Genomic DNA, 16,391 nt, shown 5'->3' on the forward strand with positions numbered 1-16,391 from the left:
GAATAGGGACCTCCACAAGGTTGAGGGTTTTCTCACACCTGCACTGGACCCCCTTTGTGTTTGTGCAGCATTCAAAGCACAGGACGTGAACTTGCACAGATATGGGCAAGTCATGTCTCCTGAGCCTCAGTTTATAAGATTCCAGTGAAACACTGAATATAAAAGCACTTCCCAGACAAGGGCTTACAGCTTCACTGGCTGTAGTTATGACCTAGTATCTCCCACTGCCCAGGGCACTATCCATGCACACATTTTAAGGACAAGTCTCTTTTACCACATAAAGGTTTTTATTGAACTCAAATTCGGGGGCTCCAAAGCCTGAGGAAGACAAGGGAGGCTGGGGTTTGCACTCAGAAGCCAGGCCAAGCTTCGGGGCCCCACTCCCCGCCCCGCCTACCCTTACCCCTTCCTGACTCAACGAGGGTCTCAGTAGCTACCAATCTAAGCTACCCACTCTAATTAAGTAACCCAACCCCCCCTCCCCCCACCCCCACCTAGCACTTTGCCAAGCCAGGCTTCCACCAAGGGGCATGCTGCTGCTGAGGCCAGCTCTCTGCTGACCTCTTTCTGGATCTCTCCCAGAGCCTCCGGCTGCCAGCTTGGCCTCCCTCCAACCCCTCTTCATAGCCCATTTCCCATAAGTCTCCGTGTCATGTCGCTTCCTCCATCCAGGCCCCCTCTCCTCCTAGAACCCTCGACTCCTCCCTCCTCCAGCGTTTCCCCTATTCTCTCTCATGGTTGCTCTAGCTCCCAGTCCCCTTCTCTTCTGCCCACCACCTCCCCACCCCGACGGGGTCCCAGGTCAGCGCCGGCCGGCTGCATGGGTCCGCTGGTGGCGGATGAGGTCGGAGCTCTGAGAGAAGGCCTTTCCACAGTCATCGCACTTGTAGGGCCGCTCCCCGCTGTGGACCCGGTGATGCTGCAGCAGCGTGGAGGAGCGGCAGAAGCCCTTGCCACACACGGCACACCTGTAGGGCCGCTCGCCCGTGTGGGAGCGCTGGTGCTGAATCAGCGTGGAGGAGCGATTGAAGGTCTTGCCGCAGTCGGGGCAGCTGTAGGTGCGACCCGGCAGGTGGGTACGGGCGTGGATGGCCAGCACCGAGCTCTGGCCGAAGCGCTTGCCGCACTCAGGGCACTTGAAGGGCTTCTCGCGGGCATGGCTGCGGGCGTGGGGGATAAGTGCCGAGCGCTGGGAGAAGCTCTTGCCACAGATGCCACAGCTGAAGGGCCTCTGCCCGGTGTGCACCCTCTGGTGACTACGCAGGGATGAGTTCTGGCTGTAGCACTTGCCACACTCGGGGCAGCTGTAGGGCCGCTCATGGCTGTGGGTGCGCTGGTGCCGCAGGAGGTAGGAGCTGTCGCCGAAGGCCTTGCCGCAGTGCGGGCACTTGTAGGGCTTCTGACCAGAGTGCGTGCGCTGGTGGCGAAGCAGGTAAGAGCTGTCAGCGAAGGCCTTGCCGCAACGGGGACACTTGTAGGGCCGCTCGCCCGTGTGCGTGCGCTGGTGTTTGATGAGGTCAGAGCTCTGGGAGAAGGCCTTGCTACAGACCTCACATTTATAGGGTTTTTCACCTGTGTGGATGCGCTGGTGCTGGATCAGGGTGGAGCCCCGCCCAAAACTCTTCCCACAGATGCCGCAGATGTTAGGCCTCGGGCCCTGCCCACCCCTGGCCCGGCCACCCCGTCGGCCTGGACCACGAAGGGTCCCCGTCAGGCCCAGGGGATTCTGGAGCATCTCAAACTGGGGTGTAGCCAGCAGGGCCCCTGTGGGCATCTCAAAAGGGGGCCCTAGGGGCAGGCCCCCAGTGGGCTGCTCCCCAAACCCCTGGGTGAAAGAGTCCAAGGGGTGGACTCCCAAGGGGATGCTCAAGGGATTCTTTTCCTCAGGATTCAGAAGAATCTCTGCACCTTCCTGGAATTTGGAACTTTGAGCTTCAAATTCAGGGCTCTGGGTTTTGAACTCAGGATTCTGGGGTTCAAATCCAGGGTTCTGCGGTTCATACCCCGGGCTCTGGGATTCATACCTGGAGCTCTGAGATTCATATCCAGGGCTCCGGGGTTCATACCCAGGGCTCCGGGGTTCATATCCAGGGCTCTTGGGTTCATACCCAGGGCTTTGGGGCTCATACCTAGGGCTTTGGGGTTCAAACTCAGGGCTCTGAGAATCTGATTCAGGGCTTCTGGGTGCAAACTCAGGGCTTGGGGGCACAAAACCAGGGCTTCGGGACTCAAAACCTGGACTCTCAGGCTCAAACCTGGGGCTTTGGGGTTCAAACTCTGGGCTTTGTGGCCCAAACCCAGGGCTCTGGGGTTCAAGCCCAAAAGGTATCTCTTCCACCTCATAGTCCCCAGTGCCTTCTTGCTGAGAAATTTCCTCTTCCTCATTCTCACTCATGTTGCCTGCAGGATCAGAGAATTACAGAAAACCCAGATTGTGTGGGGCCTGGAAGGTCACTGGGTCCCACCATTAGTTGCCACAAACCTTTCCCTCCTCCTCAAGCAGGGTCGCTGGCCCTCGGGCAAGTGCTGAAATTCCCACCTCCCCCTCAGCAAACCCAGGACACCCGGTCCCCGCCCCTGCCTCCTCCAAGTCCCAGGTGTCCAAGCCCCCGGCTCTCTTCCCCTCCCACCCACTACAGCCCCCTCTCCCGCTCCCAGTCACGCCCCTCGGAGGGGCGCTCCCTCCCTCACCTTTGAGGGACCCTTCGGGGCTCCCCATTTCGTCAGGACTTTGCACATCCCGGGGCTCGAGGCCCCACGGCGACGCCTCCCGTTCCATCCCCGCCGGCTCCCAGTGCGGCGGCAGCGGCGATGGCGGACGATCCTGCGACCCGGTCTGAGTGCCCCGAGACCCGGGCCCTCGCCGCCCGCCCGCTCAGCGCCACCCAGGGGACCCGGCTGTCCAGCCCCGGCCCCTGAGGCCGGACGTCTTGACCCTGGGCCTCTCCGGCCCGCCGGGCCCCTCCCCTACCCGCGGCCCCGCCCCCACCCACAAGGTCTCGGCTTGCCCTGGGGTCCTCGCAGGCCCCCACACGTCGTGGCCTCGGAAATGAGGGGCTTCACGACTCGCCTTGCCGCCCCCGGATACCGCTCCCCGCCCGAGACCCCGACGTCTGGCCTCCCAGCCCCGGGGTGGGCTGCGGCTGGCCGTCCCCCTCCCCTCTGCACAGGAAGTGTCCGTCCGCGGCCAGTTTCCCCCGCTGGCTAGCGCCGCGGCCTCTCTAGGAGCGGCTGGAGGTGGAAACTCGTTGGCATTAACCCTGGGCTGGATGGCCCCGGCGTCGAGGTAGGCGAGGACGGGGCGCCCTGGAGCCGGCGGGAGAAGCTGGGGCAGTTTGTGTGCCTATGTCCTAGGTCCTGTCCGCCCGGGGGCCTATATGTCCTTCTCCCGGCCCTGCGTCCGTCAGTGCCTGTGGCCAAGGGCGAGGCAACAAGCGAGACCAAGGTCAGCGAGAAGGAGCGACGCTTCCCGGTGCCAGCGGGGGCGGTGTCTACCTCCCCTCCCCTCCCGGGCCTTGGGGTCAGCTCTGGCCGCGCCTCGGGACCCCACCCCGCCACTTAGGCTCATCGAGGCTCCTGAGTCTGGAACCCCCCTCCTCGAACTCCACTCCCCCACACCGGCGTGCCCACCCGCACTCCTCCTGGCCCCCTCCGCTCGCGGCTTCTCCTAATCTCCACCCTTCCCCCTTCAGGGAGGGCTAGGATCGTTGCCAAGGAAACAGGCCTGCCTCCAGTTTCCGGAGGCACCGCCCCTCCCTCCCAGGGAGTTCACCGATTGGTCGGTGCAGCGCGTGCTTTCACCGTCCCGCCTCCTCCCACTACACCAACTGCTAGGCGTTAATGGTCGCCAGGGAACGCGAGGCACCTTTCTGATTGGTTGCATGGTGCGCAGGCCGGTTCCACCTTTTCTGTGCTTCAGAAGTGCTAGCGGGAGGAGTGGGAGGGAGGTCCCTGGCGTCTCCCTTCTTGTTGAGCCTGTGCTTTCAGACATTTTCCCGCCCCCATTTACCCTTCATTAGGTTTTATTTTACTGAAGAATGAAAGACAAGGCATCTGAGGACAGACACCCTTGACTCCCCGGTCTCTTCTCACACTCTCTTTCCCAGCACTTTCCTTCTTCCCACAGGTTCCAGGTGCCGAAGGGGCCAGTGGGGGGGATCCTGCCGCAGAAAGAAGGTTGTTTCCTTTTCTGTTACCCTGACTCTCCCCTTCACCTTCCCCAAAGACTGAGTTTAACTCAGTCCCTTGGAGCCTTTGTCCCTGGTTCCTGGATTTTCTCAGGAGTGGAAGTGGCTAGGAGAGAACCACTCTCCAGTCCTGTCTGACTTGGATAGAGGCTTGTAGAGGAAGGGAACCTGAGAAACACTGCCCTAGGTGCAGCTTTGAATCAAAGGAAAAGTGACCCTGGAAAGACAATTTAATAGGATCCAGTTCTTGTCCTTCTTCTACCCTTGCTGCTAAAACTAGTTGGTAGTGTTCTTGACAATTAATGAACCAAATTCTCTCTGTGGGAGTGATGCAGGAGCCATAGATTGTGTTTTCTTATTGCCTTACCAGACAAAGGAAAGAAGGAAACTGCTGAGGAGGAAAGATGGCATCTTCCATTTTCCTGAAAGGAGATGAGAACAAGAATTTGGAGAATTCCAAATGGGAAAAGGCTGGAGAGATGTGATCTCAGTTCTCAGTAGAGGCTTACAGACAGAATCACAGATAGAGACCTTCCTACAAATAAAGCAGGAGTCCTTTTCTGCCCTCCAGAGGATCAGCTTCCAGCTCCATGCCTCTCTCCCATCCCACTGTCTGTCCTAAAACCTTCATGAAGAATGGCTCACAGGGTCCAGCACTAGAGGGCCCACACAGGCCTACAAGTGCAGTGATTATGGGAAGATCTGGACCTGGGCCACCTCCTGGTCATCCCCAAAGCACACAAATGAGAGACAAAAGTCTCCTTCATGAGACACTTTCCTCTGACGTCCAACCTGCTTACCCACCAGAAAATTCCCACAGGAGAGCAGCCGTCCCCTGCAAAGTATGTGGTGAGTCCTCCAGCCCCAGCTCTGACATGGTCCCTGCCTGCACTCTTCATAGCGTGGGCCACAAGCCCCACGAATAGCAGAAGTTGGACCAGGGCTTCAGTCTGCTCTGGCACCAGTATTTCCATGTGGAAATTCAGTCTCACTAGTACCTGGCCGACTTCCAGGCAGCCTCCTCCAGCACCTGTCCTCTCCATGCAATGGACCTTCGAGAGGCAGCCAGCCTCTGCCGGCCACATGCCCATAGCAGGGATAGGCTCTAAGCGCAGGGAAGACTCTGATGAGGGTTCCAACTTGACCAAGTGCATGTCCTGAGTTGGGCAGCCACTTCGTCCACAGCATCATCCCTCGGCGTGCAGCAGCACTGGGGCAGAGCTGTTCAGTGTGCTGCCACAGTTCATGGTCCAACCAACTTGGCCCACACCCAAGAGAGTCCTGACAAAGGTTCTGTGTGAGAGGGGCTTCTGTGTGACCCGCTTCCTCCCTGCATGCAAAGGACAAGCCCTCTAAGAGGCCTTCTGTCAGACGCTACAAGAGATGCCCAGGTATATTCAAGAAGCTTTGAGGTACCCAGAAAGAGACCAATCATGACACAGGCCCCTTTGGGAGGAACAAAGGAAATGGGAGTCTTTGTGTATGGCGAAGTCATCAGCTGGCCTGACACATTTAGAATGGGCCCTGACACCAACCCCTACTCTTGCAACGCTAAGAGCAGCTAGAAAATAACATTTTTATGTTCAGAGCAGTGGTTCTCTCAAACTTTAGCAGCCATAAGATTCCACCCCTGGAGATACAATAGACTAGGGACAGGGCCCAGGGAGCTAGCTGCATTTTGAAGAGATAACTGCATGTGATTCTGTGGCAGAAAGGCCTTACTTTGAAAAATATTGGCCTAGAGCAGGTTTTAGCTTCTGAGTCATAAATGTCTTTGCACGTACTGTTCCTAGAAAGATACACATAAACAAATATTCCCCCCAAATTTAGGGGTCTTTGGAGCTCATATCAATACTTATCCTTTACATGGCTTGGACAAACTAGGAAGGGGCCATGTGGTCATGGCCTTGACCTCTCACTCTGGCCATGTGGATGGGGCTCATGTTTTCACTGGTGCAGACAAGCATTTCTCCTGATGCACCAATGAAGCCCTAGGAAAACCCTCTTCCTGGCTTAAATTGCTTCAGGGGCTGAGCCTCAAAAACCTGTGGTAGCGGAGAGAAAAGGGAGCCTTACCTTTAGGGCAAGTATCCGTGCCAAGGAGTGAGGAGCTAAGAAGGGGGTGAGGCTGAGGCTTAAGCGTTCCATGATACTCAAATATTAAGTGGGGGGAAAATTGGGTCACGAGGGCAGGAAGCAGAGGAGTTGGTTCTGGTTTGGGGGCCCTAAGCAAGTCTTGAAAACTTCAGAGCACTCAGAGAAAGTAGTAATTATACCTTTAATTGGCAAGCTCAGACAGGGTCCAGATCTGGCTTTGAGGCTGACCTGAGAAGTGGTATTGCAGGCTGCGCTTTCCCCAGGCAGTGCTGAGGGGCAGGGGGAAGGATGGGTTGGACACTGGCTTCTCTAGGGGAATAAAAGCTGGTACAAAGGTAGCTACTACTGCCAAGGTGCCTCTCCTCACTCCCAAGGTGCCTCTCCTTACTCCCACATTCCCCCTGTGACAGGTGGCATATGAGCCAATCCTCCTGGTGAAGTTTAGTCTAAGAGAGATCTTGGTGGGGTCAGATTGGAAGATTAGGTTGGAATCAAGTCAGTTCATCACTTTACCTGAACAGTGTCTTTTCCCCAAGTTTTGTACCTCTTCCTTTAGAAGTTTCTTTAGGTTGACAAATCTGGTTTCTTCCTAAGGCCAGACACAGGGCTGAGTTCTCAGAAGGGAAGTGCACACAGGCCACCGAGGACATAAGTCCTTGCTACTCCTACTTGAGGGGAAGGGTCATCCTGACCAGAGGCAAGAAAGGGTCTACACATGGCTGGCTGCTTCCATCACCTGGACAAGGCTGGACTCTGACCAAAGGAATGAGTGGTAGATGGATGATGGAGTCACAGGGTGATGGGGGAGGGATTCTCTGCAGAGCTTGGGAATACAGAATAGTACAGTTCCCTCTGGCTACTAACCCCAAATGTTCCTGGCCTTGTCGCCCTTTGTTGGTGATGGAAGTCCTAAAGAGAATGAAGATGCAAGCTTTGATTTTGTTGGCCCTGGAACTCTCATCTAAGGCTGGTTTCTCCCTTGCCCTGTTGGCTATGTGGCTGTTTTGTCACTCATCTTGTACCTGGGCTTCACTAACACTGTGCTGCTCTGTCCCTAGTCTAGGTCAGTGCTGGGTGTCATCTCAGGGAGTGGGAAGATGCTTCCAGAACCCTGGCTGAGACACTGGCAAGGAACTCAAGAGTGGTATGGTAAAGACAGCAGGAAACAAAGAATCCTAGCATCTCACTCCGTGTGTGACCTTGGACAGGTTGCTCAGCTTTCCCCAGTCTCAGTGTCCCCAAATGCAAAAGGATGGAAAAGCTAAGATCTCTTCCAGTTCAGAAATGTGATGAGGCCCTCCTGGCTGGGCCTAGAATAGCAAAGCCTGAGCCATAGGGCTCTCCCAGGGAGGCCCAAGGAGTACTAGAGGGGTCTCTCAGGCCCCTCCCCTTCAAAAACAGGAAGTGCAGGTCAGCTGAGTGGTGCTGAGGTGGAGACACCACTCCATTTGGGGCAAAAAATTCAGTCCTGACTGCCTCTTCCTGATGGGCTGTCCTCTCCAAGCAAGATGCTTCCTTCCATAGGCAATTATGAGGGTGAAATGAGTTGATGGACAAGACAGTACTTTGTAAACCATAAAATGCAGTATGAGCCAAGATCTAACATAAAGCCTCCTTTTACTTCTCTCCTGCCACCCTTTCACAAATATGCTCTCTACCTGAATCCCTGATTCAAGAACAATTGAATGCTGTAGACTACAGTTTGCAAACTCAAATGACTACAGGAACCCCAACAGGTCATGTAAATGAGTAGAAAAATGCCAGATGGAGAGGGCCTGCTTTGCCGGAGATGTTGGCGAGCCATGATGAGTGCCAGCTAACACTGGTAAGGAGGTGATAAGGAGTGGCAGGCATGCTGAACTGGAGAGCCTGGTCTCCATCCAAAGGGGCAACTGCCCCTCAGCTCCCACCAATTGTGGTTTTGTGGGAGCTCAGGTGGAGTTGCCAAATCTTCGGATTTTTCAAGAGAGGCCAGAAACCTGGTTTTTTGTGTGAAATATCCTCGTTTTTAAATCTTAACCAATAATTCATAACATTTAAAAATGCTGGCTGGGCTAAAAACTATATATATTTTAAAAGGCTGCTACAGACCACATTCAGTCCTGAATGTGACCACATTCAGTCCCCGGCCATCAGTTTTTAACTTTTGCAGTAAAGTCACTGGGTAAAACAAAGTTCTCCACCTCAATCCTCTTAGAAACAGCCTTTTCTTCCCCACAGTGGAAGTCTAGTGGGGGTTCTAACCTCAGCCCTAACTCAGCAAAGGGGGCTTCTAGAGTCTGGGACAGTAGGGAACAAGGTATCAGCAGATGAAGCTCGTGAGGGCCTAAGATGAAACAGTCCTCCTCCCCCAGGTCCAGCTCTGGCTGGGACTTCTGTGGCCTCCCCGGAGCTGCCGGAGTTTCAGGCCCCTGAGGCCACCCTGGGCCTCAGACAATGTCTAGATCTTCACCCTTTGCCTTGTCACCGTTGAGGCCATCACCCACACTCCTGGAATATCTCTGGGTAGTGCTGGAAGCCCACGGGTGGGTCCAGGTCCCCTCGGCCAGAGGCCAGGGTCACAGGCAACCCACTGGCACCCCGGCCCCTGCGCCGCCCCGCCCCGGGCCGATGGACCCACTGGTGCTTGGCCATGGCTGACTTCTGGCCAAAGCACCTGCCGCATTGCGGACAGGCGTAAGGGCGCTCGCCGCTGTGGGTGCGTCGGTGGGCCGCCATCTCGGAGCTCTGCCGGAAGCAGCGCCCGCAATCTGGGCACGGATAGGGCTTCTCGCCCGTGTGGGTGCGCACGTGGCGCCGGAGGTCTGAGGCGTGGGCGAAGGCGCGGCCACAGTCTGGGCACGGGAAGGGGGTCTCGCCGCTGTGGACCCGCTGGTGCTGGTAGAGGGCGGAGCTCTGGCTGAAGCAGCGGCCGCAGTCAGCACAGCTGTAGGGCTTCTCGCCCGTGTGGACCCGGAGGTGGGTGGTGAGGGCGGAACGCTGGGTGAAGGCCCGGCCACAGTCCGGGCAGCGGTGGGGCCGCTCCCCTCGGTGGATGGCCCGGTGCTTGCTCAGAGAGGAGGCCTGGCTGAAGCCCTTGCCACAGTCAGGGCAACTGAAGGGCTTCTCGCCCGTGTGGGTGTACAGATGCTCCACCAGGGTGGAGCGCCAAGCGAAACTCTTCCCGCACATGTAGCAACCGTGCCTCTGGTCTGCCCTGGGGACCGGGGGATGGGCACAGAGTGGTGGGCGACCCCGGCGAGGCACCTTCGACGGCTGCTCCCAACCATAAGAAAACCCAGCAGAAAAGGGTTTGAGAGCCATCAGCCCGGGAGGCTGAGCGTCCACAGAAAGGATCTTCCCCAGTGCCTCGGTCCCTTCTCTTTGTCCTTTCTCTTCCTTGTCTCTGGAACCTGCTGGGAGATAAAGGGAGAGCTCAGACCCTGGCTTATCCTGGTCCTTGATTCCCACAGCCCATATGGGGACAGAGAAGCCTCTTAGATACAGGCACCTTCTGGACCCACAGCTGCCTCTGGGACTCAGCTTGGTACAGGCAGGGAAGCTAGGAGTGACACCTTTTCCTCAGCTGCACAGGATGGTAAGAAAAGCTGAAGAGACAGAGAAGGAAGGAACAGGGGCACAGTACATTCTACTTCAGGGCTGGGGAAATGGGGGTCAGAGGGATGACAATTTAACTGGATCACGGAGGATGAGTGGATGGTAAGAATGCAGCACAAAGAGAGGCATGAAGGTGACTGGCATTGACAAGTTCAGAGGGGCTGGGCACGGTGCAACAGGTGGACAGGACGAAGTGGAGGAAGAAAACCGTGCAAGCCAAGAGAAAGGAGGCTGCTACAAAAATACAACAAAAAGAAAGTAAACGAAAACAGAGGAGGTGGCAGAGGAGCTAGAGAGCAGGCAAACAGCAGACGGGGTGATGCGGAGCTCCAAGGAGCTTAGAGACCGACTAGATGTGAGGGGCTCAGATACCGCGGAGCTGTAGTGGAGTGGAGAGGCAGGTATGCCTGGGTCACACTCACAGCCCCTTTCTAGGCTGAATCCAGAGCTAGGCAGGGACCAGGCATAATAACCTTAGCTGGGAAAGCAATTCAGGGAGGAAACTGATGAGCAGGTAAGGAGTTGGCAGAGGGTAGCAGGATGGGTCGGACCCAGAGGAAGTCCCCACGGGACAAAGTACCCACTACTTCACCTGTGTCTGCTTCTCTAAGACACTCTCCCGTCTCAGGATCCCGGGCATCTGGACCCCACAGTTCGGCCTCTTCCTCCACCCAGGAGATGAGGGCTGGCTTGGTGCCTCGGAAGCCTGGGAGAGAAGAATGCAAAGCCCACGCTGCTGGGGAGGCCGCCGCCCAGGGTCGCGACTTTCTGGGGCCTCCCACTCCACGTGCAGGACCCAGAGGTTGGGCGGGGTGGACGGGGTTGTGGGCGCAGGCGAGCAGGTGGAGCCTCACCGAGCGCGCCCAGGTGGCCGTAGGTCTCTCGCATCACGTCCCGGTACAGGGCCCTCTGCGCGGGCCGCAGACACCCCCACTCCTCCGGGGAGAAGTACACGGCCACGTCCGCGAAGCTCAGGGGCTCGGGTTTTCCCCCCTGGCGCCCGGCCCCGTTAGCTTCCCGCGCGGGGAGCGGGGCCGGGAGCGGCGCCATCGTAAGTGCCACCCCGGCGGCGGGCCAGCGCCACCCCTACCCGCCGGGGTCCGCGGAGCCTCCGCGATCAAGAACGCTCCCTGGCCGGGCCCGAGGGTCGGGGCGCCGTCGTGAGGCCGGGAGACCAGGAACGGCCCCTCGAGGGCCCACGGGGGTGGCTGAACACTAAGAGCGGGTGGCTGAAGGTGCACCGAGAACCAGAACTGGAAGATGCCTTCCTAAGAGATGGCGGCAACGCGGCCCCACGAACTTCCCTCCCGCGCCATCGTGCCCAGATGACGCCGCCCCGGTGTCTCCAGGTGGCTTTGTCTTCGAGCCCTCAGCCAACATGGCCGCGGCGGCTACAGGCGCCCGAGGAGGCGCTGCCACCATCCCGGAGGCGGCGTTCCCCAGAGCTTGAAGCCCGGCCCCAGAGGCGCGGCAGCCCGGCTTCCCCGCCGGGTCCCCGCGCCCGCCGCGCTGGAGGCGCAGCCGCGGCCCCGCCCAGGTTTGGAACAGCGACCTCCAGCCCAGACCCCAGGCCGCTCCGCGCTGTTAATTCAGACGTTCAGTTTCGTCGCTGGCCCATCACTGGGTGACAGCAGGCTTCCCCCAGTGTTAAGGGTAAAAAAAATGGAGCGGGTAAAAGAACCTTCTCTACTGGAAGCTTGATAGAGCCTGAAATTATGGGAGCTTCTGTTTCAGGAGGTCGTGGGGGCAACTGGGGAAGAGTAGGGTGAGGTCTGAGAAAGGTCGGAAGGACCCTCCTTCTGTAAGCTTACGCTCCCCCGACATGCCCTACAGGACGTCTCCCGAACATCTATTTACCTCTAGCTCAAGCTTGGCTCCTGAGCTCCTGATCACAGAGCCACCTGCCACCTTGCCCCGGCATGGATGGCCCACAAGCACCTCGGACTCTGCGTGGCTCAAACTGAATTCATCCCTTTCTTCCCATAACCTGCCCCTCCTGGAGTCTTTGTCTTAGCAAATGGCACTAACTCTCTCCATCATTTCTACCTCCAAACCCTCTCTCTCACCGGACGCATTTATTGACTGTCTAGTCTGTGCTTCCCACAAGCCTTCATAAATACCCTGCCCTAAGAAGCCTTGATATTTTTCCTTTGGCCACTTACATCAGTCACAGCATTTCACACACTTCATGAACATGCACTTCACATCTTCAGCAGCTCTGGGGTCTACTCTGGAGCTCTTGTCTGTTTGCCTCCTTCCAAAGGCCCCCCTGAGGCTCCCGCCTGACACCCTGTATCCAGTGGCTGCTTCTCCCTAGGGGAGCTGGGCAAGTAAAGAGTTGATCTCAGCAGGAGGGAAGGGGGAGACATAAACTTGGGAGGGGTCAGCCTGGCCAAGGAGAGAGGCTTGTTGTAGGGTGGTCCGTGGAGGGTAAGGACTAAGGGTGCAGAGTTGCCCAGGGGCTCAACCCCAGCAAGTTGTCTTAGCCTCTCAGGCCCCCTGAAGGACACAAAAGAAATTAGAAAATTTCCACTAAGAGTGATGGCTTTTTGTCACCTGTCAGTGCCCATCCCTATCACACACTGGAAGAGCCCTGAGTAGTGCTGAAAGCTCGCAGGGGCGGTCTGGACTCTCCTGGAGAAGAACCTTGGGCAGAGTCTGCACCCCTGGGTCAGACCCTGAGGGCCATGGTACCAAGCTGGTGGGTCTACTAGCGGCCTCTGGCTGAAGCACCTCCCACTGTGGGGACAGTTGTAGGCCTGCTTGCCTGTGTGAGTCAGCAAGTAGCATGAGAGTTACTGCACTAGCTGCAAGTAAAGGGTCCCTCTCCAGAGTGCACTGGGCCGGGACTTCCCTGGAGGTCCAGTGGTTGGGACTCTGTGCTTCCACTGCAGGGGGTACGGGTTCGATCCCTGGTTGGGGAACTAGGATCCTGCACGCTGCGTGGTGTGGTCAAAAAAGAAAAAAACACAAAACAGAGCACACTGGGCCAAGTTGAAGGTAAAGCATGACTGCACTTGGGGTGGGGATGAGGGTGTGGTGTGAGTGCCAGGTGTTGAAGCTGGGCACAGACTGAGGGCCTGGGAAAGTCCTGACTACAGGGAGCCTTGGCCACAGGCTCCAAGACCACATCAGTGTCTCTGACTGCAGAGCCTCATGACAACTCCCAAATGGACTCCTTCTGCTGACCCCTTCCAAATGTATCATTTTTCTGAGTGAGTGTTGGGAAACATAGCAGATTCAAAACTTACCTTTTTTCCTGTTAACTCTCCAAGGCCTACTTATGTTCAGGTGATGGAATCAACCTTCACAATGACAGAAGCATTCAGAAGGGTACCCAGCCCTGGAAGCCCCCTTCTAGACTGTATTGGCCAGTTGAGGGCTCCCAAGTCAGGGACATTCCCACCCACTCCAGGGCCAACCAGAAGAGATACTCTCAACCAGAAGGGCAGCTGTTATAGGAACCAGGGACCTGGAAGACTGATGAACTGCCTCCATCCTAAACTTGAATTCACACACTGCCACTGACCTACGGTCTGGATGATTCATACAGTGTGACCTAATCATGTGACCACTTGGATGCCTCAAAGCCAATTAATGAGAAAGAGAAGGTCAAGATTGCAATCTCCAGTGGGTGTCATAAATTCAGGTCAGCGAAAATTAGTAACACCAGCAGTAAAGAACATATAGATGGTGTTTCTTGCTCAAACGTTTTCCCTTATACCTGACACTGGGACATCACCTCCACTTCCCATCTTTCTGGCTTTCTCTCAGGCTTCCTCCTCCAGGGGATCCTGAGCACCTGTACCCCACAGCTGGGTCTCCTGCTCCACCCATTTGATGAGGGCTGGTTTGGGGTCTGGCAAAACTGGGGAAGAACCCTAATCATCCAATAAACATTTCTTAAGACTACTTACGCATTCATTTAATGAAGATGTATTGGGCACCTCATGTGTGCCAGGCATTGTTCTAGATGTTCCAGGTATTGGAGACATTGGTGAACCAAGATAAAGTACCTGCTCTAAGAGAGATACCAGGTAGGAGCTTTGCTGGCACAGGTGCAGAGAAGACCTTTGGGCAGATTGTGCTCAGGGCTATAGAGATGGACACAGAGCTGCAGTTTAGAGGAGACTTCCAGCACAGGGCAGAAGAGCTCCAGGAGGAATTTCATTTCTTTTCTTTCTTTCTTTCTTTCTTTCTTCCTTTCTTCCTTCCTTCCTCCCTCTCTCTCTTTCTTTTCTTTCTTTCTAATTTTTATTAGAGTATAGTTGATTTACAATGTTGTGTTAATTTCAGGTGTACAGTGAATCAGTTACACATATACATATATCCACTCTTTTTTAGATTCTTCTCCCATATAGGCCATTACAGAGTATTGAGTAGAGTTCCCTGTGCTATATACTAGGTCCTTATTAGTTATCTATTTTATATATAGTAGTGTATATATGTCAATCTCAATTTCCCAATTTATCCCCCCCCCAAGGAATTTCTTGAAGATGGCATTTGAGAAGGGCATTGAAGGGTGTTAGAGTTGGAGGTCAGTGTATAACACAGCAGAATAGCAAGAACAAAGGCTTATTAAGCTAGAAGCATGTCCAAAGAACAAAGATTCTACTTAGCTGGAGTCAAGGAGATGGCTTGCCTGTAGGGAAAGATCTGGTTTGAGTCCGTGGAGGTTAGTGTGCCATGCGCCTTGAAGGCCGGTACAGGTTTTAGAAGTTTTTGCAGTGTTGAAATCTGACCGGAGAGGGTCACTTATGAATTTAGGCTGATCTGGCGAGGATGCCAGGAAACAGAGTCACCCTGACTCTGTTGGAGTCAGGCTCAGTGGATTCAGGCACCTGTCCCTGTTCGTCCCACCCACCCCCTTCCCTTTTCAGAGATCCGGGACGCTGGATCTCACCGAGCACGGCCAGGTTAAGGTATGCCACCGCAGACATCCCCACTCCTCGGGGAAGAAATACAGGGCCACCTTCACGAAGCCCGTGGCCCTCGGCCTTCTCCCAGGTCCTTCCCGCCCGGCCTTCACCGGCACCTGCGCAGGGAGCCCAGAGCAGAGCCGGGGACGGAGTCTTGGGCTCACCACCATATCCCCGGGTTGGGACGCTGGGGATTCGGCCTGCGGTGCTGGGTGGGGGTGGGTCCCTCCGGGCCCAGACGACCGGAAGTAGCTTTGGGTGGGGCCACTCTAGGACGGCGGGAAACGGCCCGTTACGCGAACTCGTTGGTCCCAGGGCCGGGAAATGAAGAAGCCCTCAGAAGAGATGGTGGCACCCTCCCGTCCTTCTACTTTAGCGGAAGGCATGTAACAGCTTCAGTGTCGGCCTGGCGTTGATGATCTGGTATACTCCCCCCTCTACTTGTCTTCTCTTGCTGTTCCGCTAGTGGCCTTGCAAGGGCCTCTTGCCCGTAGTTAAGATGGCCGCAATCGCTTCGGCGCCCGCGCTCAGGTCGGGTGGGTGAAAGGTGAGGCGCGGGTGCGGGCGCGGGTGAGGGAGGGCTGGCGGCGGCGAGAGGTTTGGGAGACGGGGACGCCGGGCTAGGAGTGAGGGCCTGTCCGGCCAAATGTCCTCTTCCCAATCCCCGCAAGAAGGCCCACTCAGTGACCCGGTCATTAAAATATTTTTTTTATTACTGGCAAACTAATTCATTTCTCAGGTTTTTGGTTTTTGTTTTTTTATTTACAAGGTACATAAGAATATTCAGTGAATGTCCTCTCCCCCAGCCCCCCACCATTCCTCTAACAGTTTCTTAAATGTCCCTACAGTGATTGTGCCTTATAGAGATAGTCAGTTTGTCTATAGTACTTCCACACATTTACTAGCTCTTACTGAGGACACTGGGCCGAATGCCTCTCAGTCCCTTGGAGTTCAGTCATTTTACAGAAAGGAACTGAAACCCAGTTATGACCCAAGGTCAGGCAGCCCATTAGTGACTCGGGGTTTTCAGACTCCTAATGTGAGCCTTTCCACCGCCTCCTGGCGCTGCCTCCTCCAGGCTCCCAGAAAAGTAACATGAACGCTTCAAATGTACTGGCCCCTGCTGACATTGTGAAACAAACTGGATTCTCGTTATTAAGTCATTATTGTAGTATAAAAAGTTAGACGAGGGACTTCCCTGGTGGCGCAGTGGTTAAGAATCCGCCTGCCAATGCAGGGGACACGGGTTCAAGCCCTGGTCCGGGAAGATACCACATGCCGCGGAGCAACTAAGCCTGTGCGCCACAACTACTGAGCCTGCGCTCTAGAGCCCACGAGCCACAACTTCTGAGCCCACGTGCCACAACTACTGAAGCCCGGGTGCCTGGAGCCCGTGCTCTGCAGCAAGAGAAGCCACCACAATGAGAAGCCCACGTACCTCAACGAAGCGTAGCCCCAGCTCGCTGCAACGCAGCCAAAACTAAATAAATAAAAATTTTTAAATAAACTTATTTTTTAAAAAAAAGGTTAGGGACTTCCCTCGTGGTCCAGTAGTTAAGACTTCACCTTCCAATTCAGGGGGCACAGGTTC

The 16,391-nt window shown here is 55.8% G+C and overlaps 2 protein-coding genes across 5 annotated transcripts; both read right to left on the reverse strand.

The window, feature by feature from the left end:
• Window positions 1–268: 268 nt before the first annotated feature.
• ZNF768 (zinc finger protein 768) lies at window positions 269–3,475 on the reverse strand. Its single transcript, XM_036827101.1, has 2 exons — window positions 2,692–3,475; window positions 269–2,400 (listed from the first exon to the last, which is right to left on the reverse strand). The coding sequence occupies exons 1-2, from the start codon at window positions 2,777–2,779 to the stop codon at window positions 803–805; spliced, it is 1,686 nt and encodes a 561-aa protein (XP_036682996.1). The 5' UTR covers window positions 2,780–3,475; the 3' UTR covers window positions 269–802.
• Window positions 3,476–7,884: 4,409 nt separating this feature from the next.
• ZNF764 (zinc finger protein 764) lies at window positions 7,885–14,999 on the reverse strand. Of its 4 annotated transcripts, XM_036827105.1 has the most exons (5): window positions 13,799–14,053; window positions 13,133–13,224; window positions 10,736–12,203; window positions 10,474–10,587; window positions 7,885–9,679 (listed from the first exon to the last, which is right to left on the reverse strand). In XM_036827105.1, exons 3-5 carry the CDS (start codon window positions 10,929–10,931, stop codon window positions 8,763–8,765), a joined length of 1,227 nt encoding a protein of 408 aa, XP_036683000.1. In that variant the 5' UTR covers window positions 10,932–12,203; window positions 13,133–13,224; window positions 13,799–14,053; the 3' UTR covers window positions 7,885–8,762. The 4 variants fall into 4 exon arrangements, with proteins under 4 accessions (XP_036683000.1, XP_036683001.1, XP_036682999.1 ...); XM_036827106.1 differs by having other exon boundaries at window positions 7,885–9,676; window positions 13,133–14,053; XM_036827104.1 differs by having other exon boundaries at window positions 13,133–14,053.
• Between the last annotated feature and the right edge of the window lie 1,392 nt (window positions 15,000–16,391).

Source organism: Balaenoptera musculus, chromosome 15, assembly GCF_009873245.2.
Source record: "Balaenoptera musculus isolate JJ_BM4_2016_0621 chromosome 15, mBalMus1.pri.v3, whole genome shotgun sequence".
NCBI lineage: Eukaryota > Metazoa > Chordata > Mammalia > Artiodactyla > Balaenopteridae > Balaenoptera > Balaenoptera musculus.